This window comes from Pipistrellus kuhlii, unplaced genomic scaffold, assembly GCF_014108245.1.
Source record: "Pipistrellus kuhlii isolate mPipKuh1 unplaced genomic scaffold, mPipKuh1.p scaffold_m20_p_4, whole genome shotgun sequence".
NCBI classification, from domain to species: domain Eukaryota; kingdom Metazoa; phylum Chordata; class Mammalia; order Chiroptera; family Vespertilionidae; genus Pipistrellus; species Pipistrellus kuhlii.
In genome coordinates, this window is record NW_023425540.1 from 85293694 (window position 1) to 85321540 (window position 27847).

At 46.0% G+C, this 27847-nt stretch overlaps 1 protein-coding gene across 4 annotated transcripts in view; it reads left to right on the plus strand.

Moving 5' to 3' along the window:
- The first annotated feature begins 571 nt into the window (after window positions 1-571).
- USP7 (ubiquitin specific peptidase 7) overlaps window positions 572-27847 on the plus strand; it is a 69153-nt gene continuing 41877 nt past the window's right edge. For 2 of the 4 annotated variants that reach the window (XM_036409118.2, XM_036409121.2), the window contains exon 1: window positions 796-959. In XM_036409118.2, coding sequence (XP_036265011.1) covers window positions 878-959 — 82 coding nt within the window. In that variant the 5' untranslated portion in view covers window positions 796-877. Of the gene's footprint in view, window positions 960-27847 lie in introns of all 4 variants that reach the window. The other 2 variants (XM_036409114.2, XM_036409119.2) reach the window with 2 other exon arrangements.

Here is a 27847-nt window from a genome sequence, read left to right on the forward strand (position 1 = left end):
GGGGGCCGGGCGGGCGGCGGGGGCCGGGCTGCGAGGGGGCGCGGCGCCGCGGCCGGGAGGCGGCGGCTGCGGCCGGGCCCCGCCTCTCCGCTCCGCCTCCCGCTCCGCCCTCCGGACCGGCGTCGCCCGCCCGCCCGCTGGCTTTCCTCGCTCGCCTTCTCGCTCGCTCGCTCTCGGGCCCCCATGCGGATGTGACATTTCAGGCCGCCGCCATTTTGAGAGCCAGCCGAGCCGAGCCGTGCCGCCGGGCGCCGCGTCCGCTCCGCAGCCCCGCCGCCGCCGCCGCCGCCGCCGCCGAGGAGGCCGAGGCCGCAGCGCCCCGAGCGCGGCCGGCCCGTCGCCCGCCCGCGCCGCGCCGCCGCCGCTCCCGCCGGGCCCAGGCCCCGCAGGCCCGCCGAGCAGGCCAGGCCGCCCGCCCGCCGCGCCCGGCCCGAGGCGGGGCTGAGTCCGCGGCCCCCGCCCGGCCGCCCTCCGCCCCCGGCCGGCCCGCAGCCCCGCAGCCCCGGCCCCGGCGGCGGCGGGAGGCGGGCCCCTGCGGCGGCCGCAGCAGCAGCAGCAGCAGCAGCAGCAGCGGCGGCGGCGGCGGCGGCCTCTGCTGCGAGCGACGAGGCCGCCCGGCCCGGCCCGCCGGCCGCCCGCCCGCCTCGGCGCCGAGATTGGGCGAATCGCGAGCAAGTACGTGCGCGTCTCCCTGCCGCCGCCGCCGCCGCCCGCCGCCGGCCTCCCCGGGGCCGCCGCCGACGACGCGCGGGAGGAGGAGGAGGAGGCCGTCCCGCCGCCGCCGCCGCCGCCGCCGCCGCCCCGGCTCGCCGCCCCCCGCCCGCCGGGCCCGCAGCCTGGGCCCCCGGCCGCAGGCGAGGCCCAGGCCGCGGCCGACATGAACCACCAGCAGCAGCAGCAGCAGCAGCAGAAAGCGGGCGAGCAGCAGCTGAGCGAGCCCGAGGACATGGAGATGGAAGGTGAGGCCCGCGGGCGGCGGCGGCGCCGGGCGCCTTCCATTGTGGCCGGGGGGGGGGGGGGGGGGAGCCGCGGGAGCCACGCGGGGGGCTCGCCATCTTTAAAGCAGGCCCGCGGCGGCCGGCCCGGCCCGGCTGCACCGTCATGCGGCCGCCGCTCATCGTCCGGGCCCGGCCGGCCGGCGGCCCTCGGGGCACAAAGCGCCCCGGGGTGTACATGGGGCCGCGCGGGGACGCGGGGCATTCTCTTCGCTGCTGCCGAGCGGCCTCCCGCCTGGCCCGGAGGGGAGCGGGGCTCCCGGGACCGGCGGCCCCCCTCCCCTGGTCGGGTGTCTCCGGGGCCCGCTGGGCTGGCCCGGTTCGGGCCGATAGCTCGGGACCTCGTCTCCGTGGACGCGGGACTGTGCCGGCACCTGCTCCTCCCTCCCGCGCGCTCCCCCGGGGAGCCCGCGGGCTCAGCGAAGGTCCGTCCCCTCCAGATCGCAGTGTATCCTCAGCACTTGCCAGCGTCGGGCTTCCTTTGGAAACACCTGCCAGGAACGCAGATGTTGTCAGCCTTTGGACTGGCCCAGAGCGGTGAGCCAGGTGCTCTGGGTTTCTTAAGTTTCTTGCTTTTTTCGGGGGGGAAAGTGTGGGCCCCCCGACTGTGTGCCGCGCGGCCAGCATCCGGCCAGGTGTGTGTTTGAAACCCGCGAATGCCCCGCCGCATTCGGCTATCTTACATCCGCATCCAACCTGACCCCGAACGTAATTGCATTTCCTGCCCATGTGGCAGCAGTTTTCCAAGGTAAACTCACTGTACTTGGCGGTGCGAGCTCTCGGTTAGGTTTGTAAAAGCCTCTGGGAGGGAAAGCTCTTGGGTTTACCGAGTCAAGCAAAGCTGGTCCTTGGAAGGCATCTTTCATCTCTCATATGCTACCTGGATACATCCAAGCACTTAAGAGGGCAAAGTCAAAGTTGTCTTCATCCAAAGATAGTTTCCCATACACCTGGAAGAGTCAGCCTGGCAGGAGCCGGGCATCGAATGGTTCTCCTTTGCTTCTAGCAAGAGATGTTGAGTTGCATAAATGAATGGAGGCCCTCAGGAAGCTGGGAGAGGAGGCATTTGGCATAGGCATTGGCTGCACGTGTGGGGTGCTGTGTACTGGTTGGTGGAAGTACTTCACCATGTCTGGTCTTCCCCTGTGAATAACTTGCTGCCAGTATATTGGGTGTTGACTGAAAAACTGGCCTGCCAGATTGCAGAAGGCCCAGCCGTGGAGATGCCTGCAGAAAGCATTTCCCAGTAGCAGGCATGGGGGCCGGGAGAGTGGAGTCTCAAGTACTGGCTTATTTCACTGGGCCCCAGCAAGCAGTCACTTTGCAGAGTGTGAGTCAAGCAGCTAGTGAAGGATTACATTGCTGGGAGAATTTTGTCTGTTCCTTTGATGCTACCTAGCAAAAAAAGGTCGCTTTTCATTTTATTTTTCAGATATTACCCCGTCAGGACCAAATCAGGGCTCAGTGCATAGATTTTCCACCTACATTGCCTCACCTGTTGTCAAGTGTTATTGAATGCTGGTGATAATTAATAAACATGGACATCAATGAAGTCTGTTTCTGGCACAGATCTGTGCTCTTTGAGGGGAAGTGTAAGAAACTTGTTTCTCTTGAGTGGGCCTCTGTCCCAGATTCATCACCCAGAAGGTACCTCTTTGTCAGGCTTGTGATTGACACCCTGGAGCACCCACAGGTGTGTGATTTAAAAAGCTGCCTATGTATTAAGCAGTCTATTTCTGCTTTTCTTAGCCTTCCCCTTCTTAAAATGTGGTGCTAAGTTTATGTTCTAGTTTAGGATTGGGCAGAGTGAAAGAATCCTATTAAAAAGCCAGCAGGGTGGGATTTAGTTCCTGTCAGGTCTGGTTGGCTCCATATGTCAGGCTGTGGTAGTGACTTGCACCTGTTTGCCTTAATGCCAATAGAATTAACAGCTGGAATCTCAGGGATCTGATCAGCTTGAAGCTTTGTTAGTGAGCATCCTGCCTGCCCCTCCTGGGCACGGTGGTTTCAAATTAGCCGGGGAGACTAGATTGGTGGGTGGTTGTTTTTTTTTCTATAGAGAGGTCAGTGTTAGTTTGCTGTCTGTCCCCTGCTCCACTCTATTGGGGTTGAATTTGCTCCTGACTGAACGCTGCACAGTCCTTGCACATCTGCTGGAGAATAACAGTGCCCTGGATTAGTTATGATTAAAAAAAAAAAACACCTTGCTTTGAGCAGTTAGGAAAGTTATGAAGGCTGAAGGCAGAGTGGGGAAAGGTGGGGGACATGGGATTTCATTGGGGTTAGGACCACAGGCTTCCCGGAGCAACCAATCTCACATTTGAAGTTGGGGGCATATAGAGCTGTGGAGGTGGTGCTGTTGTGTTGTTAGGTCTGGCCAGGATTGAATGTTCTTGGCAGTTTACGCTCACTCAGAGGCAACGCAGGCTGAGAGGCTGGGAGAATGACTTGCACAGGCTTCTGTCCTGTGAGTACTTTGGGAGGGTGATAATCTGCTCTGGGTTATGCCCTGTCAACAGGAAGTTTTCCCAAGGCCTTGCTTCTGCCGCACAGACTGGCTAGCACAAATGTAAATATCCTCATGTTTGTTCCCTGTGTGTTTCTTCTGTGCTGTGAGCGGTCTGTTTCAGAGTGTAATCTCTGAGGGGACAGACAGTTTGGTTTGACTCAGACCACTGCTGTCAGGGACACCAAGCTTCAAGCAAATCAACGAGTCAATCACCTGCAGTTTCTGAAAAGAATCGACTACTGCCTTCCATGCTTCTTTTGTTTGGGGGGGGGGGGGGAGACACAACAGCGGTGGGTTTTTTCTTTCAAACTTGTGTGGGTAGATGGAGTTTGGGAGTAGGAAGTGAATTCCGTTGAACACATGCACCCAGATAAACCAAATTAGTGCATTTTATTATATCTAAAAGGTATCCTTTTCAAATAGCATTGTAACAAGACAAATCAAATAATAAGAATATTGTTTTCCTCCTCACTTAGCTTGGTATGGTAAAAAGAACTACGCAAAGCTACAAAGTGAACATCATTTCGGAGAACTCAAAAAGATATATAGAAGAAATGAAATTAGGCCAAAACTAGAAACATCTGATGTGAGCCTGTCCATTTTTGAACATATTGGAAGTTACTGTCAGAGGCATCAGCCTTGTTCTTTCAAGGTGCTGATTCTGATTATCTGTAAACAAAAAAAATTGATACAGCAAATATGGGAAGAAAGGCTATACTTTTCCTCCATTTATTTATTTTTTGAAGCGGTGTTGTGGGAAGAAGCCACTGAAAACTCACAGTGGGGCTGTGGGGTGACTTGAGAGTACGGGTGTAGGGCTGAGCCTGAGTTTGAATGTAGACTTTGCCGTTTCACTGTTCTAGGGCCTCATATACATTGCTGAAGCTCTTGGTGCCTCAGTTTCTTTGTCCTTGAAAAAGAGGTCAATTCTGTTTTGCAAGATTGTGAGGGAGAAAACACAAAGCACAGGTCAGGTGTCAGGCACAGCGTTGGGAGTGCAGGTGATGTGCAGTCAGAGGTAATGCTGTTCTGGTTGAACCTTTGCACCTGACGAGGGATAAAGTTTGCCAGATCCAAGCAGCATGAGTTGGTTTTTGGAGGTATGCAGAAATGTCCTAGGGCAGTGGTTGGCAAACTGCGGCTCTAGAGTCACCACTCTGTTGACTAATGAGTTTGCCGACCACTGCTAGACTAGACACTTGGAAGCTGTGAGAATTAGGCAGTAGTGGCATATTGTGTGCAAAGAGGTAAAGGGTAATATATGACAGTGGTCAGCAAACTCATTAGTCAATAGAACCGCAGTTTGCCGACCACTGACCTAGGGTAATTACATCCTAATGTGGATCAGGAAGAAAAGATAACCAGCCTCAATCTAAGCAACACTGTTTATGAAATTTGGGACTTGATGTACCTGAATAGGTTCTTAGGGTCAGTGGTATAAATATTTTAAGAAAGATTAAATGGGTAGCCCAGCCAGCATGGCTCAGTGGTTGAGCATTGACCTATGAACTAGGAGGTCACAGTTTGATTGCCAGTCGAGGCACATGCCCAGGCTTCGGGCTCGATCCCCAGAGTGGGACCTTCAGGAGTCAGCTGATAATAATTTTCTGTTATCATTGACACCCCCCCCCCTTTCTCCCTCTCCCTCTCCCTCTCCCTCACACTCTCCCTCACACTCTCCCTTCCTCTCTGAAATCAATAAAAATATGTTTAAAAAATTAACTGGGTAATAGAGAAGATGAGTGGATGTTTGTTGTGACACTGGTACTGCAGTTTGGTCAGCTCCATAGCCTTCTCTGATAAGGACGTTCTTGTACTTGCACTTGTGTTAGTTAGATCATCTAATGGGAACTTGAGACTCAGGTTGTAGCAGGGAAGCCAGGTCACCAAGCCTCCAGACTTTGGGAGTTGGCCTTGAACTCTCTGGATACCCATGTCCTGTTACCAAGCTCTTTTGGTTTTCCAGCTGCACTGCCACCCTAAAGCAAGGTCCCTGTTGCTTTATGCTGGGACTTTGCAATAGCCTTCTTACTGGTCTTGGCTTCCTGATTCCCACACAGCTATGAAAATGAACTGTCCACAGGACTGCCTGGCCCTGTCACGATCCTGCTTTTATGTCATTCATTCATTCATTCATTCATTCTTTCACTGTCCTGGTTTTAAAAAGATACAGTGTGCTGCCTTTTCTGTAGAGGGTAAGTCACACAACACAGGCTAGGCCATCAGAGTCCTCAGGATGGCCTCTGCCTGCTTTGGGCTTCAGGCTCCCAGCAGGCACACATTTGTGTTGCATGGAGTAAACTCCAGGTTCTGGACCCCACAGTAGTGTAGATGGTGATGTGACAGTGTCTCTTTCTGGAATGCACAGGGCAGATACTTCAGGAAGGAGGTTCAAAACCCATTCAGGTGCCACCTTTTTCCTAAAGCTTTCTGGTCTCCTCAGCCACTTTATTTGCCACCTTTTGCCCCATGTGCTACCTGTGAGGTTGCCACTTGTGTACTCATCTTTCTCACTGTTGGACTACCTGTGCTGAAGTGACCATCTTATGTTCCTTTTTTGTAAATGTATTATGGAAGATATTTCTTCAGAAAACAGCAATTCTAAGGCTATAGATATTAAGTAGTACAGGAGATGGCTGGCTGCCTGACTGGCTGAAGCCATAAACCAGTATTGTTGTATTAGCTGCAAATTCAGTTTTGTCACTTAACGGAACTTGCTTCAAATGACATTTTTTATGGTTCTGGAAAGAAAGCTTGTTTTCCAGATGAGAACATTGATAGAGATCTTCATAAATTACTGAAGGTTTCTTTAGAATATTTTCAAATTTGTTTTTATTGCTGTTTCTGGTTTTTGGATGAGCAATAGGTAGCCTGGTTCTCAATTTCCAAAGCAATGCAATTTTAATCTGGAGACCAAGAGTTATAACAAGGTATTTCTTGACATGTATTGTGACAGAGTTCAGTGTTAAGTGTCACCTGCTTCATAAGCTTCTTGTTCTGAACTAATTTGAACTTCAGAAAGTTGGAGGAAGCAGGATTTTAGTGCCATGTATAGTTCAGAAGTTAGTTATGCCATTTTCCTAGTGGGTTAACACATGCCTTGGCTAATGAGAAGTCAGGTGTGTTGAAATTTTCTTAAAGAGAAGCAGGCTTGCTTCTGAGGGTTGGTGATTTAAGTTTGGAAGTTGGGAATGGAGGTAATTATTATAGAATGTTTCCCAAGCAGGAAAATAATGCCAACCTGGGCAAGAGCCAAGTGCTTACAGAACTTGATGACTCGTTGAATGTGGGACCAACAAGAAAGAGGGGCCTCTGGGAGAACACACCCTGAGATATAGCGTCACTGACTGTGTTGTTGGGTGGACAGGAGCTGGGAGTAGAAGGCCACACTGGGGTTATAATGATGGATGGCCTGCTGGCTGTGCCCTCACTGGGCTGTGCAAATGCCACATTGTAGCAAGTTTAGCTCTTGGTCAACCGTTGGGGCGAGGGGACCACTGTTGTGAGGTCACAGCTGTTAATATTCACAGAGATGCCCACATATCCTTTCAAGGAGCCCAAGTTACTGATGGACAGGAGCCTTATCTTACTGTTTGAAATATGAGTGAATATTGTCTGAGTCTCTAGGTGGTAATCTTTTTGGGTCACTGAGATGCTAAAAGTTCTGGAGAAGGAGACCTCCTGTGTGACCACAACGGTTCTACTGGATTTTCCTGCCTGGCATAGAATATTTGAAACCCAGGTCCTCCCTCGGTTTTGATTTCATGCCAGTGACTAAATTATTTTTTTGACATCCTAATGCTGGGAAGGCAGTGTCCTGTGTTATGTACCAGCCTCCAGAATATCGACCAGGGGAAGGTCTAGGTATCACAATAAGTTGTTCAACTGGCCTCTGGTTTGGAAACAGGTTGTAGTATGCGTTTGTTAGGATGACCTGTATTGCAGAGTGAGCTCACACCCAGGGTGTAGCCACAGGAGTCTGGGTGGTAATCTCGCTTCTCCTGGCTGTCCCGCTTGCCCTCGTACTCTTGGGACTTCCAGAAAGTTGAGAGGAGTATTTCCAAAGGAAAAAATGTAGCATTGCTCTAATGTGGCAGCTGAGCAGACCCTGCCACTCTGTGGCCCCTTAAAAAAAAGCTCCTTGTAAAAAGGCATATGGGCCATTTACCTAGAGTTGCAAATACATTTAATTAATGTAACTTCAGAGAATGAATTATTTCAGGGCTCTTAATTGACCTTGTGCACTTGCTGTTTTATGTTTCTTTAATTTTTATAAGTTTATTTGAAACCAAACTGATGACAGTGCCAGGAAGCAAGATCTCAGATGTTTCCTGCATTTGCTGGAAGCATGTGCTGTCCTGGCCCGGTAGCGCAGTTTGTTAAGCATCATCCTGATCGCCAGGGTTGTAGGATTGATGTTCAGTCTGGACACAAACAGGAATCAACCAGTGAGTGAGTGCATGGGTGAGTGGAACAGCAAGTTGATGTTTCTCTTTCTCTCCCCCCTCCCAAAAAGAAATCACTTAAAAAAACAGCAAGCACATGTTAACTCTTTAACATGTTTACATAGTTCAGCTCCTTTTAAAATGTAGGGTAGGTAATTTTGAAGTGCTTGCTTCTTACAGTTAGTAGTTTCTATAAGCTTGGAGGAGAAAGTATTCATTCAAATAAAATGTGAAGTCATTAGAAACATGCCATAGCCCAGGTCATTTATACATATAAAGAGGTAATATGCTAATTGTCTGTTATGGTGTCCCAGTAAGACCAATTTACACATTGGCAGACCAGCAGGAGGCTGTGCGAGCAGCAGGGGGTGGGTGACCGGAGCCAAGTTCCTGGGGGTCTGAGGAGAGTGCATGACAGGAGCCCGGACTGCAAAGAAGGAAGAGGAAGTGGCTACGGGGAGCCCTTCCAATCCCCCTGCACGGACACCCTATCCCGGACTTCAGGCTGACCAGACGGGGAGAAGACCCAACCTCGGGGGGTAGCTGCAGTCTGCACCTCCGACTCCCAATCTCTTGCCCTGCCACCCCAGGCAGGGGTGCCCACAACAGTAGCATGCTGGCGACTATCAGTCAGCGCCCCGAAGCCATCCACCCAGAGCCCCGGGACCCACTGCTGCTGGGCCCCTTCCACTGGAGCCAGGCACACCTCTCCTCCCTACAACTCCACACCTGGGTGGAGGCAGGCCTGAGCGGTCCCCCGGGGTCAGACCATTCCCCCCGACAGCAGCAGTGCCATCTCCGCAGTGGAAGCACGCTGAACCTCATTGGGGTGCAGTTAAACCTGCCCACCTACCGTGTTTCCCCGAAAATAAGACATCCTCCAAAAATAAGACCTAGTGCATGGAAAGATAAGACATTCCCTGAAAATAAGAACTAGTGCAACTTTGGGAGAGAAAAATTAATATAAGACACTGTCTTATTTTCCGGGAAACAGGGTAGCCCACCTGGCTCTCCCCTGGCCTGGTCCCCACTGGTTCCAGGAGATTGGAGCAGGTACAGCTGAGAAAAGCCATGTATAATTTAAAGAATGGCGCCCAGGGGGCAGGTTTAACAGTTACTATCCCTTCGGCCTCGCTGGCCCCCTATTGCCTCCCTCCTAATGCCTAGCATCCTGCCAGGCTGCTGGCCAGAGCCTGCCCCTCTGAGGCCTGCAGAACCCTCTGCAAAGCTTCCATAGCTCAGTCCCAGGAAACAATCATGCCCTTCTCCCCTCATCAGCACCTGCTACCTGGGAGGGTACCCGTGAGCTTAAAAATAACAACCCCTTCCCGTTTAGACATCACTTACTAATGAAACATTTCTAGTTTTATTAGCTCAGAACCTCCTCATGACAACCCAGTGAGGTAGGCGGGGTACAATTCCCATGGTATATGCGTATATATTCAGAAATGAAGCTCAGAGAGGAAAAGTGTCAAGCCCAGTGGTTCCCAAGGTGCAGCACATGCCCCACAGGGGGTGCAATTTTATTTTATTTTATTTTTAAAAATAAATCTTTATTGCTCATATTATTACAAAAGTTCCTCATTTTTTACCCCCTCCACCAGGTTCCCACCCCACCTTCTGCCGTTTCCCCACCCCCATTGTCCTCATCCATAGGTGCACAGTTTATGTTAAGATTCTTTTCCCACTCCCCCACTCCTTTCCCCCCCCAAGAATTGTCAGTCCATTCTCCTTCTATACCTCTGATTCTATTAAATTCAACAGTTAATATTGTTCATCGGGTTTTTTAAATTCCCTTGATTTTTAGATTGTCTTGCTGATAGTTACACATTTGTTGTTCATAATTTTTATCTTTATTTTCTTCCTCTTACTAAAGTTCACCCTTCAACAATTCATATAATTCTGGTTTGGCAGTGATGAACTCCTTTAGCTTTTTTTTATTTGTGAAGCTCTTTATCTGGCCTTCGATTCTGAGTGATAGCTTTGCTGGGTAGAGTATTTTTGGCTGTAGGTTCTTGCTATTCATCACCTTGAATATTTCTTGCCATTCCTGTCTGGGCTGCATGGTTTCTGTTGAGAAATCAGCTGACAATCATATGGGTGCTCCTTTATAGGTAACAACCTGCTTTTCTCTTGCTGCTTTTAATATTTTGTCTTTGTCTTTTGCTCTTGGAATTTTAATTATGATGTGTCTTGGTGTGGTCCTCTTTAGGTTCCTTTTGTTTGGGGTTCTGTGCGCTTCCTGGACTTGTAAGTCTATTTCTTTCTCCAGGTGGGGGAAGTTTTCTGTCACTATTTCTTTCCATATGTTTTTGGTATCTTGCTCTCTCATCTACTGGGACCCCATAATTCTGATGTTGGTTCGCTTGAAGTTGTCCCAAAGGTTTCTTACATTATCTTCAACTTTCTGGATTCTCTTGTCTTCTTGCTTCTGCAGAGGAGTGTCCTCCGGCCCTTTGTGTTCCAAATCTTTGACTTGATTCTTGTGATCTTCCATTCTGTTTTTAGGACTCTGTATAATATTTTTTATTTCAGACAATGTATTCTTTGTTTCTAGTTGATCCCTTTTCATATCCTCATCGGTCGCAATTTGATTTTAAGTGGGGCAATTGGAGAATGAGTTAACAGTGAATTTTTTGCATTTATTATGGTTCTAGGAGGTCTCATCTATAGCATATCCCATATAATAAATCCTATATAATAAAAGGCTAATATGCAAATGACCCAACAATGGAATGACCAGTCACTATGATGCACACTGACCACCAGGGGGCAGACACTCAATGCAGGAGCTGCCCCCTGGTGGTCAGTGTGCTCCCACAGGGGAAGCTCCACTCAGCTACAAGCAGGGCTCGTGGCTGGGGAGCACAGCGGCAGTGGTGGGAGCCTCTCCTGGTCCCTGGCAATGCTAAGGATGTCTGACTGATGCCGTAGGCCCACTAAACCATCAGTCGGACATCCCCCCAGGGCTCCAGGCCCGGCTGAGGAACCCCCTCAGAATTTCGTGCACCGGGCCTCTAGGTGTTTTATAACTATATTTGTTGGAATTCTCCCCAAGAATCTCAGCCTTTTCGTCTTATGTCTTGAGCTTGTGAGGACTTAGTGAACAGAAAGGGGCTGGAGTGCCTGACTGCAGGATGCCCTCAGAAGTAGCTGGTGGAGTGAGGGTTGCTGTGGTTCTTTGTGAGCTGCAGCGTCTGGGCTCTCCCTCCCTGTCAAGCCTGGGAGCAGTGGTGGCTATGGCTGCTGCTCCTGGTTGGTGTGGTGTGTTGTGTCTACCCTAGCCCGAAGAAGTCCTCCTTCCTCAGAAGCACTCCATGTCTCCTGCTACTGGTACTGAGGTTGTGTTCCTACTTTAGACCAATCTTTGTCCAGAAAGCCACTTGTTTTCATATGGGGGCATGAGGATACATATATGTGTGTGTATATATATATATATATATATATATATATATATATATATATATGAAAACTCTTAAGGGTTTATTATACTCTGTAGTGTGGTAGCCACCAGCCACATGGAAGTGATTTTAAATTTAAAATCTCATTCCTCAAGTGATTAATTGCATTTTACGTGTTCAGTAATTATAGACCTTGGTGGACAGTGCAAATGAACCTGTCCCTCAATGAAACTATGTCATGGCCAGCGCTGGTGTGGTTGGCTCCTCGGCTTGAATGATAGAGAGTGTTACAGTGTGTCCTGGAAAAGTAACGTTAAAATGAGTAAAAGCAGTGGAAACTTATGGATAAGTAGTTCTTGGGCAAATCTGTTATTTGGAGCATGGCTTCTCCAGTTACTTATGATACAGAACCAGGTTTTTTCCTTTAACTGCCGGTTCATTGTGGACAATTTCTAAGTTGTGTTTTGTAGAAATTCAGTGCAAACAAATTACTTAAGAAAAATAAAATATACAGAATACAAGCCGCAATTTATTAAAATTCAACAAAGGCAAAGTTTCATTTCAACAGTTACACTTAGAACAAATAGGAAGAAAGGAAAGTATTGCATAAACTGTGCATTTGTTGAAAGTATTTGTATAGGCCCTAATATAAAGAAACACTATCACAATTCCCTATATTAGAAGCCTACAATGCACACTTTGAAGAATGCGGATTACACAAATAGTTTTTGAAGTAACAATCTTCTTCCAGCTTGGATGGACAACATCCTTGCTTCTCAGAGAAGATGGTATTTGTTCCGACCGCTGCTTTGTTTCACTGATAGTTGGGTGAATCGTATGTACCCAGTGCTATAGAGGTAGCAATGAGAATGGAAAAGATCTTTAAAGAGATTCTCCAAAGTTTATCTGTAGACAGCTTCAACTATAGCTTACCAACTTAAAGTTAGCTGGTGTGGTTCAGTGGTTGAACGATCACTGGTTCCATTACTGGTCAGGGCAAATGCTGGCTCAATCTCCATCCAGGTAGGGAGCATGCAGGAGGCAGCCAATGATGTTCTATTTTTCTATCCCTCTTCCTCCCCTCTCCCCCCAATAAAAAGTTAAATTATTTTCCATTGAAATAAATGGATTCTGGGTTGTATCTACTTTTCGGTTGCAGTTTAACCCTAAAGTCTGTCAGGCTGTAAGGTGTTCCTATGTGACATGTGCCACATATGTTCGACAACACCCCAGCTAACCCCAATGGGGTCCATACTTGGATATTGCAGGAAAGATTGCTAAAAAGTGTCATGCTTGTTCTTTTTGACAGGCCCACAGAGGGGCACCCACAGCATCTTGTTTTTAGCCCTACTCCTTTTGCTTTCTGGTTTTCATGTGGACCAGGGCATGGCCTGCTTCTGACTCTTTGCACCCTTGTGGCAGCAGAGCTGACTTTGCTGTGGTGCTCAGAGCCTGTTGCGGGCTTTCGTTCATCAAACACACTTGTGGGAGCCCTCTTGCCTGGCCTTGGTAGCATGGAGTGCAGGGGAGACCTCAGGGAAGGGCTTTTGTGGAATGGTGCAGAGGAGGTGGCTGTGCCATAGGGCTGGCCTACTTGGGGGAAGGAATGGGTGAGTGAAGGATTCACAGCTGAGTTTGCAAAGAGGAAGGGGCTGGATTGGTCAGAGGCTGGAGGTACAGAGTAACAGGATGGGACAGGGATCTTCAAGTCTCTGATTCAGCGGTCGCCAGCTGGTGGTCCGAAAGGTTGCTGCTCTGTCTAGAGGTGTGATTAAGTTAAGGGGAGATGATTCAGCATTATCCGTTGGCCCACTATAATCAGAAGTCCTTACACCTGTAGGAGGGAGGTAGGAGTGGCAGAGCGGTGTGGTAGGAGAAGGCCATTGCTGATTGAAGATGGAAGGGAAGCTACAGAATGTAGATGTCTCCAGAAGCTGGAAAAGGCAAGGAAACATTTTCTCCTAAGCCTCCAAAAGGGACGTGCCTTTCTGACTCCTCAAATTTAGCCCAGTGAGCCTCGTTTCCAGACTTCTGACCTCTAGAACTATATAAGAATAGTGTGTGTTATTTAAGCTACAAAGTTGTGGTAATTTGTTCAGCAGCAATTGGAAATTGATATAGGAGCTTAGGAGGTGGGAAAGAAGCAGGTGGGTTTCCAATAATTGTAGCTGGCCTTGAACTTTAGAGACTGCAGAAAGGCTTGGTGAGTACTAGGACACTAACTTTCCCTCTGCCAGGACATGTGATTGTGCCTGTACTAACTCCTTTGCTCCTTACTACAACACTGCAATAGGTGCTGCAGCATCCCTGTTTTGTAGCAGAACAACAAGGCATTGATCAAGTTACTTTTCTCAGGGGCAGTGATGGGATGAGAACCCACACAGTTTGGCTTCACACATTTGCGTTTTACTGATTATAAAGAGGGAGGGAAGGAGAGGGGAGAGAAACATCTCTGTAAGAAACACCCATCGGTTGCCTCTTGTATGTGTGCGTCCTGATGGGATGGAATCCACAATCTGTGCCCCAACCCAGAATCGAACCTGCTACCCTTTGCACACAGGTGTCTGCACTCCATGCACACAGGATGACATTAGCCAGGACAGTCAATTGCTGCCTTCTCCTATGTTTCTTCCCTCACCACCCCGTACTGGTATATTGTAGTTGGGCTTCCTACTCTGAACGTTTTTTTTGTGGTTCACCACATGTTTTGAATATAGAAAGTAGCTCATGCCTGGCTGGTGTGGCTAAGTGGTTGAGTGTTGACCTATGAACCAGGGAGGACAAGGTTCAATTCCTGGTCAGGGTACTGCCTGGGTTGATAGCTTGATCCCCAATAGGAGGCAGCTAATCAGTGATTCTCTCTCATCATTCATGTTTCTATCTTTCCCTTCCTCTTTGATATCAATAAAGATATATTTTTAGAGAGGAAAAAAAAAAGTAGCTACTGCCAAAATTGGCTGGGGCCACCCCTACACACCCCTACAGTTCAAGTGGAATAGGGTGGCAGAAAAAAATAGTGTGAGTTTTTAAAGGTAGATGACTCCTCCCTCCTTTGAGAATTGCAGTAACTGAATCAGGTATTCAGTAACATCCTGAGTTGAAGTGAATCATCCCTAAAGCAAACCAGCCGGGGCTCTGGGTATATGGAAAAGGCCCGTCTTGTCAGCTGCTGCTCAGGTCACAGGTATGCTACATTTCAGAGTACCCAATTCTTACCAGGGTTAGCTGGTGAGGCACCTTAATCCAAGATGCAGACCTCTACTGAGGTCCTGTCCCCAGAGCAGCGTTACAGATGAGCAGGCCCACACAGATGGCACGAACCTGGCTGCTCTCCCCTCTCCCCTCTCCCCGGCCACCGTCTGTTTTGAAACCCTGACCAGTTGCGCTTCCCTTCTCTCTTTTAAATCCCCTAGTTTCTCCCTTAGGACGGCGGCTTTCAGAAGGTGGAAAGGACAGTGGGTCAGAGGCACAGTTCTGGGCTGTCTTACCTGGGTCGTGGTTGAAAGGAATGAGGTCTCTTTAGAGGCTAGTCTGCTTGCCTCACTAACCTCCAGCTAACTGCGTGGAATTGCTTTTGTGGCATAGTTTGAATGTTTTCCTTTGGGGTTTTTCCTGATGGAATTTTAAAACAGGATATCCATCTTCATAGGTAACTTTGGGAAGCATGTTTAGTTTGTGAAGTGATTGCAGTAGTCAAAAACTCTAGAAAACAGTTTTAAATATACAGAAAGCTTCACTTGGTTTGATGTCAGCCTTTAGCTGTTAAGTCACTGATTGAAGAAAGCTTAAATAAATGTGGCCTTTTGCTCTTAGTTTTTCTAAATGTCCCTTCTGTTCTCAGAATGCAGTGTAGGACCCATCTCTTGAAGTGTATATCAGCAGTGGGATCTTAAATTTCTGTGATTTCCTCTGAAAGCATACACTTTTTAGACTGGACATTGCATCAGATGGGGGATTTCAGTTGTGCAGATAGATTTAGGATATTTATTGGTTATCCATTATGTGTGTGAGTTTCTGCAGAAAAAAGATAACGAAGATGGCCTCAAGGAACTGGGCCAGAAGTGAACATGTCTGCAGAATAAGTGACAGCACCAAATAATTGCCAATGTGTTGAGCATTGGGTTGGCAAAGTTGAGACCTTCAAAGAAATTGATTTTGGGGATATTTGGAGAAGATGCGAATAAGTGAGGCAATCCTTGGACCTCATCCTGGGGAACAGAATTGCATATGGTTTTTGAGGTGACTAGTTCAGCTTCAAGACACATGGCAGCCAGCTGCACAACTTCTGTGTCTTAGCAATGCAAGTTAGCAACAGGTGGTTGTAGCCTCCTTCAGCACTCGCAGCTCACCGGGATTGTGGTCCCCGCGGATTTATGTCTTGAGGATTATTCTAAAGTTTGTTACTGATGGATTACCTTGGGAATGGAGAATATGAGGAGAGGGAGAATTAATTACTGCAAATCTAAATGCTTTCTGTTAAGGCCAGTATTAACACCTAATTTCTCTTTTTATGAAGTTCAGTCTTATCTTTTTTTTTTTTTTTTTTTTTTTTTTTTAAAGAAACCCTATATATTGTATTTCATAAAATACTGTTTTCATTTTTGGTCTGTCGATACCAGAGGGCACTTGTATGATTTTGTTTTGGGGTAGAAAGTGTCTATTATGCCTCCAACTCTACAGGTGAAGAAACCCAGGCTCTGAAGGATGAAGTGATTTCTGGACCTGGATGATTAGGTTTATTTTAATGAACATTAAGTAAAATGAGCAGTTCCTCAGCCTCACTAGCCATACTTCAGGGGCTTAGTAGTCACACGTGAGTTGAGGCTTCTAGATAGGACAGCAAAGCTGTAGAGCATCTACGTGGTCAGAGTTGTGCTGCCAGTGCTGCTTAGACCCAGCCTGTGAACTTGGTTTAGCTTTGCTTTTAGGCAGGCTTTTGCCTTGGTTAGAATCATGGAAAACTGAGCATTTCTTTCTGTAATAAGTTAGGAAGAGGTTCCCCAAACCGGCTCAGCATTCTTGCTGGCAATCTGGCAATCACTGAATCACTCTTTCAGGCTCAGGTGTGGGTGTGATTCAAAGATGTAGAAATGATAAGAGATGTCTTTACTTAAAGGAAGTCAGGTTATATATAGATGGGCCATGTGCATACATAATTAATGCAGGAGAGAAAGGGATAAATGTGAAGAGGGGTGAAGAGGTAGGACTTTGGAAGTTGAGAAGAGAGATCATGATAGGCTGTGGGGAAGCTGGAAGGTTTGATGAAATGGTACTTGCTATGGATTGTAAGGGATGGTTAGGATTTGAGTTCAGGGGAATTTGAGGTAAGACTGCCAGAGGCAAGACTTCTGGGTAGATGAAAATAGAGGTATCTTCCTTTGTGTTTCCTGGGCATATCTGTTATGTTATAATTAACACATTGGGTGGAGGGTAGCTATGGGAGGAAAAAGAGGAACAATTGTAATAATCTGAACAATAAAGATTTATTAAATTTTAAAAAACAATAAAAAATGGCTGGGGCCACTGAGTGAGCAGGAGGCTTAGCTCCATTCAAAGCTACAAAGTTTCAGTTATAGAAGATAAATAAATCCTAGATCCCAGGGCTATTCCTATATGGCCTGCATAGTTTCTGTTGAAAAATCAGCTGACAATCATATGGGTGCTCCCTTGTAGGTAATTAACTGTTTTTCTCTTACTGCTTTTAATATTTTCTCTTTGTCTTTTGCTCTTGGCATTTTAATTACAATGTGTCTTGGTGTGGTTCTCTTTGGATTCCTTTTGTTTAGGGTTCTGTGCGCTTCCTGGACTTGTAAGTCTATTTCTTTCACCAGGTGGGGGAAGTTTTCTGACATTTCTTCAAATAGGTTTTCAGTATCTTGCTCTCTCTATTCTTCTGGCAGCCCCATAATTCTGATGTTGGTACTCTTGAAGTTGTCCTGAAGCCTCCTTAAACTATATTTGTATTTTTGGATTATTTTTTCTTTTCCGGTTGAGTGTTTTTTGCTTTTTTGTATTTCAAATCTTTGACTTGATTTTTGCGATCCTCTACTCTGCTGTTAGATCTATGTATAATATTTTTTATTTCAATGTATGCTTAATTTCTAGTTGGTCCTTTTTCATAGCCTTGAGGTTCTCGCTAGATTTATCAGCCTTTTCTAGAAAATTCTTGAAAAACCTTATAACTGTGGTTTTGAACTCTATATCCAGTCCTTTGCTTTCATCCATTTCTTTCATTTGTGACATGTTTCTTTGTCTGCATTTTGGCTGCTTCCCTGAATTGATAGAGTGGCTTTGTGTGCTAGGTGTCCTATAGGGCCCAGTGGCTCAGCCTTCCCAGTTACCTGAGGTGGACACACTTGGTGCACCCCTTTGTGGGCTGTGTGCACAGTCTTGTTGTAGTTAAGCCTTGATTGTTGTTGGTATCACTGGGAGGAATTGACCTCCAAGCCAGTTGGCTGTGAGGATCAACTGTCTATGCTGAGAGAACTTCTGTGCTGGAGACACCCTTATGAGACAAGACTTGCAAAAGCCCCTGTGCTCAGCTTGGTTGGGGCGGAATCTCATGGTAGAGCAGAGCAGACTGCATTGTTTTCCCATCAGCCCTGCCCTAATAGGCCCCTGTGTCTCAGTAATCTGTGGTAATTGCTGCAAGTACCTCTGAGAGAAAGCCACCCTTGAGTTCACCTACTGCCGTAGCCATTTTTGTTGAGATATATTTATCTTCTATAATTGAAACTTTGTAGCCTTGAGTAGTGGCCAGCGCAGGCCAGGGCTTCAGAAGTTTGGCCACCTCCATTACCGGGGGCAACTCAAGCCTCCTGCTCTCTCCTGCTCTGTGGCTGCTGCCATTTTTGTTGGGATTTATTTACCTTCTATAATCGAAACTTTATAGCTTTGAGTGGAGGCCTGGGCCTGCCCAGGGTGTGTGGAAAGCTTGGCTTCCTCTATTGCTGGGGAAATCCAAGCCTCCTGCTCGCACCTGATTGGCTGGTGGACGTGGCTTGTGGGTGTAGTAGAGTGATGGTTAATTTCATATTACTTTTTTATTAGATAGGATAGGGTAGTATTTCATCTGTGGAACCCCACCATATTGGATCAGAAAATAGACCTTATTCAGTATTTTTAAAAGGGACTTTTTAATTTTTTGTTTGTGGTTATTAGTGTGCTTTACCACTAAATTACTTGGATGGTATAAGATAAGGGTATCAGTGTCCATTGAGAGTCCAATCAGAGCAGCAGAGTAGTAGTAGAGATGGATAAAGGAACTTACTAGATTTTTACCTTGCATAGTTGTGGGAGCTGCCATTGAATCTGGGTCTGGATCTGAAGTTTATAAGGCATGCAGTCTGCAAGGGAAGAACTTGGTACCCATAGATCTCACAAAGCTAAGAGCCCACAGAGCAGAGAAACCCCAGGCATAAAAGAATGTGGGGTTTCTTCACTCTTAATCCTCAAATTACTAGCAGGCTGTCTCTAAGTGAGAACTCTGCAGGGAGAGGCTTGTAATTCCAGTTTACTAAAGGGACACACTACAAATCCACTAGTCAGTCTGATCTTTGCACTACAAAACTTTTTGTTATCAGGATCCTGTTACAGAAACCCCAGAGAGATTTTGGATAGGTGGGTTATATAATTACTTGCCATGTTAAAAGTTCAAACTAAGATCAGCCATTTTATTTAAAGATTATATACACCAATACATGAAAAACACAAAGAACACACTTATAGGAAATAATTCTTTTTCAAACCAAAATTTAATGAGGTATGGCATTATCTTTACATTTTTTTTATTAATGTATTATATGTGTATATATCTTTCCATTGCCCTCTCCCCCCAGAGTTTTTTATCCATCGGTTTTGCTTATATGCATGTATACAAGTCCTTCTGTTGATCTCTTATCTCCCCCTTATCTCCCTATCCTCCCCACTGTAATTCGACAGTCTATAAATGAGTGAGGTCATGTGGTGTTTCTCTTTCATTGACTGGCTTATTTCACTCAGCATAATGTTCTCCAATTCCATCCAGGTTGCTGCAAATGATGAGAATTCCTTGTTTTTTTATGGCAGCATAGTATTCCATTGTGTAGATGTGCCTTAGTTTTTTGATCCAGTCATCTGCTGGTGGGCATCTAGGCTGTTTCCAAATCCTAGCTATTGTAAATTGTGCTGATATGAACATAGGGGTGCATATTTCCTTTCTGATTGGTGTTTCTGGTTTCTTAGGATATATTCCTAGGAGTGGTATTACTGGGTCGAATAGGAGTTCCATTTTCAGTTTTTTGAGTTAACGTGTACTTAAGGTATGAGGTTGAGGGTCTTTGTTTTGGCCTGTGGGTGTGCAGTTGTTCCTTTTCCACTGAATTGCTTATACCTTTGTAAAAAATCAAATATTGTGCTTATGTGGGTCTGTTTTTGGACTCTTCTGTTTCATTGGTCTGTGACACTCTCTTTGCTAGTACAATTCTGTCTTGATACTAAAGCTTTATGGTGAATTATAAAATCAGGTAGTTTAATTCATCAAACTGTGTCCTTAGTTTTCCAGGTTGTTTTACTTCATTTCCTTTATTTTTCCTTGTAAATTTTAGAATCAGCTTGTCATAGGTAGAAAAAATCCTGCTGGGATTTGCTTGGAACTGTATTTAGACATATAGTTTAATTTGAAGAGAACTGATGTCTTTACTGTGAGATTCCCAGTTTGTGAACGCAGTACATATTCTGTGCCAATGATGTTACTTCTTGGGTGTCCAGTTTTCACAGGGGACATTGCTAATGCATCAACAATGTTCAAGGTCTCCTGGTTTGTGAACTGTACGGTCCCCTCCCCCTTTTGGGGGATGTGGAGGGAGAGACTGTATTTTATTTCCTACTCCTGGGAAACTCTTCTGTCTTCCAGGAACTTTTAAACCATTTCTTTGGCCACTAGTGTTTTTTTTTGTGTGTTTTTTTTTTGTGTGTGTGTGTGTTTATAAATGGGGTGTTCCTTTAAAACCTAGGGAAGGTCTTCTCAAAAGGACGATAAAACCAGAGTGGTTTTCTGCCTGCACCAACACATTAAACACACACACACACACACACACACACAAAACCAACCCAGAAACATTTTAGTCTTCTGTTCTAGAATTATTCTGTTTGTGGTTTTATTCAAATAAAGGAATTCAGTTGAAATTGGTTGTGTTTGACTAGTTTTAACTAGCTTGTTTAAAACTCTATCTCTGACCTCATCCACAGCCCCTAAAGTACCCTGTCTTTTAAAATAGTTTTTAAGGAAAATCTACGTGTTTAATTGCCAGTATGGAAACTGATCTTCTAGGCCTCAAATTGTTTAGGTAATTAATACCTTTATTTTAGGTTCTATTCTGAATGCCTACTTCCTTCTGCCTCTCTTTATTCTCCTCTGGTACAACTCCTGATGGCTGTTGGGGTGGTGTCATGCTTGGGCAGTATTTGGGTTGTGCCTTTTTACACCACGATTTGCTTTCCTTTGTGTGTGTGTGTGTGTGTGTGTGTGTGTGTGTTAATTTTTATTGTAAAGGTAATACTTATTCACTAAAACATTCAAACAACATAGAAGCTAGAAAGAAAGCCTCCATTGCTCAAGAGTTAATTTATATTCCTAATGTATTTGGACTTTGTTACAGGTCCATATATGCAAGTTCACTCATTCTTAATTAAAAGTCCTTGTAATTTATAATTTATTCAATGATTCCTCTATTGGTGGACATGCCTCTTAAACTTTATTTAAAACTACATGAATGTAGCCAAAACCTGTTTGGCTCAGTGGATAAAGCGTAGGCCTGCAGACTGAAAGGTCCCAGGTTCGATTATGGTCAAGGGCATGTACCTTGGTTGCGGGCATATCCCCAGTAGGTGATGTGCAAGAGGCAGCTGATTGATGACTCTCTCTCATCGATGTTTCTAGCTCTCTATTCCTCTCTCTTTCTCTCTCTAGAAAATCAATAAAATATATTAAAAAAAAAAAAAAACCTACACGAATGTAGAGTAAAATTACACACATAAGTAAACTTTGAGATAATTGAATTTTTAAACACCAAACTTTAATATTATTTTTAGAGAAATACTGCTGAAAGTGGATTACTTATACATGACTCAGTTGCTCAGTATCCACATCATTTACTATGCAGAGCTCTCAGAAATGTGTGATTTGTTGAACTACTTATCTCTAGGTGAAATGGCCTGTTTCTATTAAGTTGTTGTGCCTCCCACCTTTTAATAGTGCTTTATTTAGATACTTGAGGCCCAGTGCATGAAATGCATGCACTCGGAAGGGATCCCCTCAGCCTGGCCTCTGCCCTCTCTCAGTCCATGAACCCTCAGGGGATGTCCAACTGCCTCGGAAACAGGAGATGCTCCTGCCACTGTGCTCGCCATCTGTGAGCCTTTGCTCAGGACTAGAGCTGAGTGGCATTCTCCCTGTAGGAGTGCACTGACCACCAGGGGGCAACTCCTGCATTGAGCACCTACCCCTGGTGGTTGGTGCACTTCATAGCGACCGGTCATTCCACCATTTGGTTGATTTGCATATTAGCTTTTTATTATCTACACTAATAAAAGAGAAACATGCTAATTAACCACCACTCTGCTACACCCACAAACCACGTCCACCAGGCAGTTAGGAGCCAGTATGCAGATTAACTCAACTAAGATGGCTTCCACCATGGAATGAGCAGGAGGCTTGGGTTTTCCCAGCAATGGAGGAATCCAAGCTTTCCACCTGCTCTGGCCAGCCCTGGCCTCCAGTCAAGGGTACAAACTTTCAATTATAGAAGATAAATAAATCCCAACAAAAATGGCTGCAGCCAGGGAGCGAGCAGGAGGCTTGGGTTTTCCCAGCAATGGGGGAAGGCAAACTTCCTGGCCTGTCCTGGCCTCCACTCAAGGCTACAAAGTTTCAATTATAGAAGATAAACAAATCCTCTGCTTGGGTCGCCAGGGGCCGTGGCCAGCCTGCAAACCACCACAGGCCCCTTGCCCAGGTTGCCCATGTCCCAAGGTAACCCCCACCCTGATCTGGGACACCCTTCAGGGCAAACCAGCTGACCCCAACCCGTGCACTAGGCCTCTATCCTATCTAATAAAAAAGTAATATACAAATTGACCATCATTCCAACACAAAGATGGCTGCACCTATGTGGTCAAAGATCCTGCCCCCATGTGGACACAAGACAGCTTCCATAAGATGGCCAGCAGGAGAGGGCAGTTGAAGGGACCAGGCTTGCAGGGGAGGGCAGTTGGGGGGGGGGGGGAGACAGCAGGCTAGCAGGTGAGTGGTTAGGGGGAATCAGGTTGGCAGACAGAAGTGGTTGGGGGCAATTAGGAAGGCAGGCAGGGGAGCAGTTGGGAGCCAGCAGTCCTGGATTGTGAGAAGGCCATTGGACATCCCACAAGGGGCCCCAGATTGGAGAGGGAGCAGGCTGGGCTGAGGGACACCCCCCCTCCCATGCATGAAATTCTAGTTTTTTGGGGGGCTTTCTGTTTGACTTGAGTCCCAGGGGTCTTCAAACTATGGCCCGCGGGCCACATGCGGCCCGCAGAGGAGTCTGATCCGGCCCGCCAGGTTTTTTGGGCAGTGAGCGCAGCCGAGGTGTTACAGTAGGAATTAGTAGTTCATATAGTCCGGCCCTCCAGCTCTCTGAGGGACCGTGATCTGGCCCCCACTTTAAAAAGTTTGAGGACGCCTGGACTTGACTATGTAAAAACCATCTGCTCTAGTATAGGATAATTAATATACCTTGCAATTCACTTATTCACAGTGTACAGTTCAGTGGCTTTTAGTATAGTTTCAGTGTAGTGCAACCAACCATAACTCCAGTCAATTTTGGAAGATTTTTATTTCACCAAAAGAAGCCCCTGTATCCCCTATCCATCACCTTTCCAATCTCCCCATTCCTTACCTACCACTCTCCCTCAACCGAGGCGTTCTGTCTCAAAAGCACTTCATATAAATGGAGCTATAGTATTAATACATAATACATGGCCTTTGATGTTAATGGGCACTTAGGTGTTAATTTTTTTCTGTAAGAAATTTGCTTGTGTGCATCTTTGGGTATACTAGTTTTCTTTGGAATGAATTCATTTTGTTTGAAAATATTTGATTTCTGATTTTATTAAATAGTGCCTATGGGGAGAATGATTTGACTGTAAATATGCGCACCAGCTAGCCATTTGATGCTACGCATTTTGCGAGACCCTCAGTATCAGTGGGCATTTCCAGTATTTTCCATTGTTAGTATGATAGATGAAAAATGGTATTGCGTTAATTAGGGAAGCATATTTGTAGGTCTTCTGTTTCTTATTAATTTCTCCTTTGTTGTAGTTGGGTAGTTTCTTCCTAATTTTTAGAAACTCTACATTCTGAGTGTCAGTCCTTTGGTTCTTGTGCATTGCAAACATTTTCTACCTTCATCATGTAGCTTCCATGAACCAACCTGTGTTTCTGCTAGGTATGCTGGGACTTTCTTTTCCACAGGTGACCTGTGCTACACAACTTAGCAGATAATGCTGGTTCTCTTTTTCTGTGGAACAGGATCAGATGTGAAAACAAGCAATGGATCATCCGCCTCAGTGCCCAGCCAGCATTCAGTTGTCAGTCAGGGTTTGTGGGACAGACATGATTGGCAGTTAGGATGATCCCCAGGGAGCAGATGGTTTTTACCTAGTCAAGTCAAACAGAAAGCCCCAAACAAATAGTTTTATTTAAGGAACACAAATTTATATGTGACCTTCTTTGTGACTTATTTTCATTTCACTAATTTAAATTGGGATTACTTCAGTTATAGAACTGACCCAATAGAGTGGGTCCCCTTTGAACCTTCAGGCTCTACTACTTAGTAGCTGGGCAGACATCGGCATCAGGCCCTGTGGTGGCCCACCAATGGCAGAAGGCCAAAGAAGTCCTGGCTTCGTAGGACATGACTCCCAGCCATTTTAAAAACATATTTTATTGATTTCAGAGAGGAAGGGAAAGGGAGATAGAAACATTAGTGATGAGAAAGAATCATTGATTGGCTGCCTCCTCCATGCCCCCCACTGGGGATCGAGCCCACAATGTGGGCATGTGCCCTAACCAGGAATTGAACCGTGACCTTCTGGTTCATAGGTCGATGCTCAACTACTGAGCCATGCTGGCCAGGCTAGCCAGCCATTTAAATGGGAGGTGCTTATAGCCAAATCATGTAAAAGTCATAAAATAATTAAAACCGGAACACCTTAGAGTTGTGGTATTGATTAAGCTATAATTTCTTTTTTAATAATATGACCAAAGGAATTCTGAGAGCTTCTGGAGGTTGCCCTGCTAGCCTGGCAGACTAGCTGCGAGGGGCAACCACATCCTCTGTAGCACACCAAGGGAGGCATCTATCTGGCAGGCTTGACTACATGGGTGTATGGGGTTGGCAGCTAATTTCCAAATATTGGAACATCTTAGTTCCAATGGACCAGAAAGCTCTTCTTTGAGTAGTGCTTTCAAGGCCATAGTGGCTTTCTTTTCTTTCTTTTTTCTTTTTAAATTAAAATTTTATTGAATTTATTGGTGTGAAATTGGTTATTAATTATGTAGCTTTCAGATGCATAATTCTATACTACATCATCTGTATATTGTATATGTTCATCATCCAAAGTCAATTCTCCTTTTGTTACCATCTTATCACCCCTTTACCACCTCTCGCCAGTGGGAGCATATCCCAGAGGGAACATTTGGAAATGAAATGCAAAGTCCTTATCATGACCTTCATGGGCCTTCACAGCCTTGGCCCTGCCCACCTGTATCTGAACTTCATCTCCCATCTTCTGCATTGCCACTCCATCTAGAATGTGTTTCTCTAGGTTATCTGCCAAACTGGCTCGTTTACATTCGTGGTTTCGACCTATGCCCTTTTCTTTGTGGCTGATGATGCATGTCCAAGCCCCGTGGCTCTGTTAATACTGTTTTCCCCTGCATTGCAGTTGTCCCCTCTTGTCTCCTCCCATAGCTTATCTGCCTGCTCCGTCCTGAGCCCCAGAGCCTCTCCCAGCTCTCGGCACACACAAGACGATTGATAAGTGGTTGGTTGACTAATTTCTGAGAGAAGAGTGTGGGCTCTACCCAGTCCCGGGCAGAAATGCTTGCCTTCACCTCCCAGGTTCTTCCTGTCTGGGTAAGATGTGTTAGAAATAATTAGAATGTCTTCTTTGTTGTTACTGTGATTGCAGGCAAATAGGGCATGCTTGAAGTCCTTGGTGATGGCATGGTGATGGATTAGAAGTGATCTTTTTGAAGCATAGTTGAAGTTTTCCACTTAGGACCACATTCAGAAATTGACTACTTCTGGGAGGCTTCACTTCCCTAGTCAGGCAGAGGGAGTGAGGGCCGGAAAGTGTTCTTGTTTCCTTGGAGCCAGGGGGCAGTGTTGTTTTTGTCTGTGACTGGACAAGCAGGGGCCACGTTGCCTGTTGGCATCTGCTTCTCACTACCCAGTGGCCACGAGGGTGGAAAACTTTGGGAGCTACTGACTCAAGGAAGGGAGAAAATACTGACTTGAGGTGAGAACTTCAGTCCCTGGTTACCTCAGGTTCTGTCCAAGAACTGGCTGTATTCCATAGTCTCATCAGAGGCATAATGTTGTCTTAGACCAGCAGTCGCCAACCTTTCGGACCTCACAGGCCATCAGCAATCCACGGATCACTGGTTGGCGACCGCTGCTCCAAAGGTTTCCTTAAACCAGCAGTTGCCAATCTTTTGGACCTCGTGGACCACCAGCGATCCATGGACCACCGATTGGCGACCACTGCCTTAGACGGCTTGCACAGATGGAAGTGGAGTTGACTTCAGTTACTGAGTTTTCTCACAGAACCACATGTTCTCTCCAAGTGGCAGGAAGTTGTTTCCCAGCTCTCAGGAGGCTTTGGTTTCTTAGGGAGTGTGGTAACTCCCAGCCTGGGTGTCCCTCGTGACTGCCCACCTTCCTTTGGGTTGCTGTGTCCCCCTGACTGGTCAGTGCTGCCCTGGCTTCTGGACATCCTCCCTTTATAATTGGTTGGTTTCAGCACCCTGCATCTTAGTCCTGTTCAGTACACCTTCTGTGTCTCTTGGTTTGTCAGCTGCTTTTCACTCTTTGTGAGCTTGGAACTAGGTTCCATAAATTGAAGATTGTTCTGGGCCAGACCATCAAGAAATTGATTGTATTTGGATTCCTCCAAAAAATAGTAATGGAGCTGTGCCTGAGAGCTGGAGGAGTTCTCCTGAACACAGTATGTGAACTTTGTGCTGAAGGTGGGTCTTGTGATTTAGTTGTTTGGAGCCATTTTGTAGAGTTCTGGTTCTTTGATGTGAAGAGCTACTTAGGGACCAGATCTGTTTGAGAAAGAACTGGCTACAAAACTTGCAGCAGGATGAAAATCATAGTTTAGAATTGCTGGCGGTACATCATGGAAGTGGGGTGGGGGAGGGAAAGCCCTCAAACTAGAAACAATCATCGTATCAGGGAATACGTGAGTAATCATGACATAATGCTATGGTGCTGTTCAAAATTAAATCCATGTATCCATGTGCATATTTACGCATATGTGCATGTATGTTGACTCAGGGTAGCTGTAATTGATCCATGTATTATTATTAGTGTACTGTTTCCTTTCCCAGACAAATGTTCATGCACATATGTCTGAATGTGAACACTGAGAAAGCCTGGAAGGTGACATATCAACAGCAGATTCCTTTCCATTTGGCTCACAGGGGAGAAGGTCATTGTTTACCGGAATGCATCTCTGCAGCCCTTGCCTTGCCATTGTGAGCAGTGATCATTTCATTCTTGTAAACCAAAAGTAAAAATAAATACTAAAGCGGGACCTGTACAAAAATATTTATAGTAGCTTTATTCATACTATCCCCAAAACTGGAAACAACCCAGATGTTAGAAGGTGTGAGTGGTCAGATAATGGTGTATCCTTGCCATGGAACCCTACTTGGCAATGTATGTTTCAGGGGAGTCACACTGAATGTTGAAAGGCCTTCCAAAAGGTTACATACCTATGTCCATTTCTGTAATGGTAAATTACACATGTGGAGATTAGTCATTGCCAGGGTTTATTTGGGGGGGAAAGGGGGGCGGTGGCATACATAAGGGATGTGGGTATGGCTGTAAAAGTGCACTTTGAGGGTCCTTGTGTTGGGATTGTTCAGTATCATGACTGGTGAACACATAAACAGATATATGTCATAAAATGAGTGCAAGTGAATAGGAATTGGATTAGTGTCTTGTGTCAACATCAGTATCTTGGTTGTGATGATACTTTGCATAAAGGGATCTCTGTTATTTCTATAGTAATTGTGAACCCGTGATATCACAATGAGTTTCATAGAAACATGAAATTGAGGAATATAGAAGTTGTGCAGGACTACAGGTTATGTTAAGAGTGGGTGTTGTAATAAGTGTATATTCATAGAGTTAAGAGTCTCACAGCATCGTGTCTCTATGCTTAGAACTTTCTTTCATCTTTATTTTC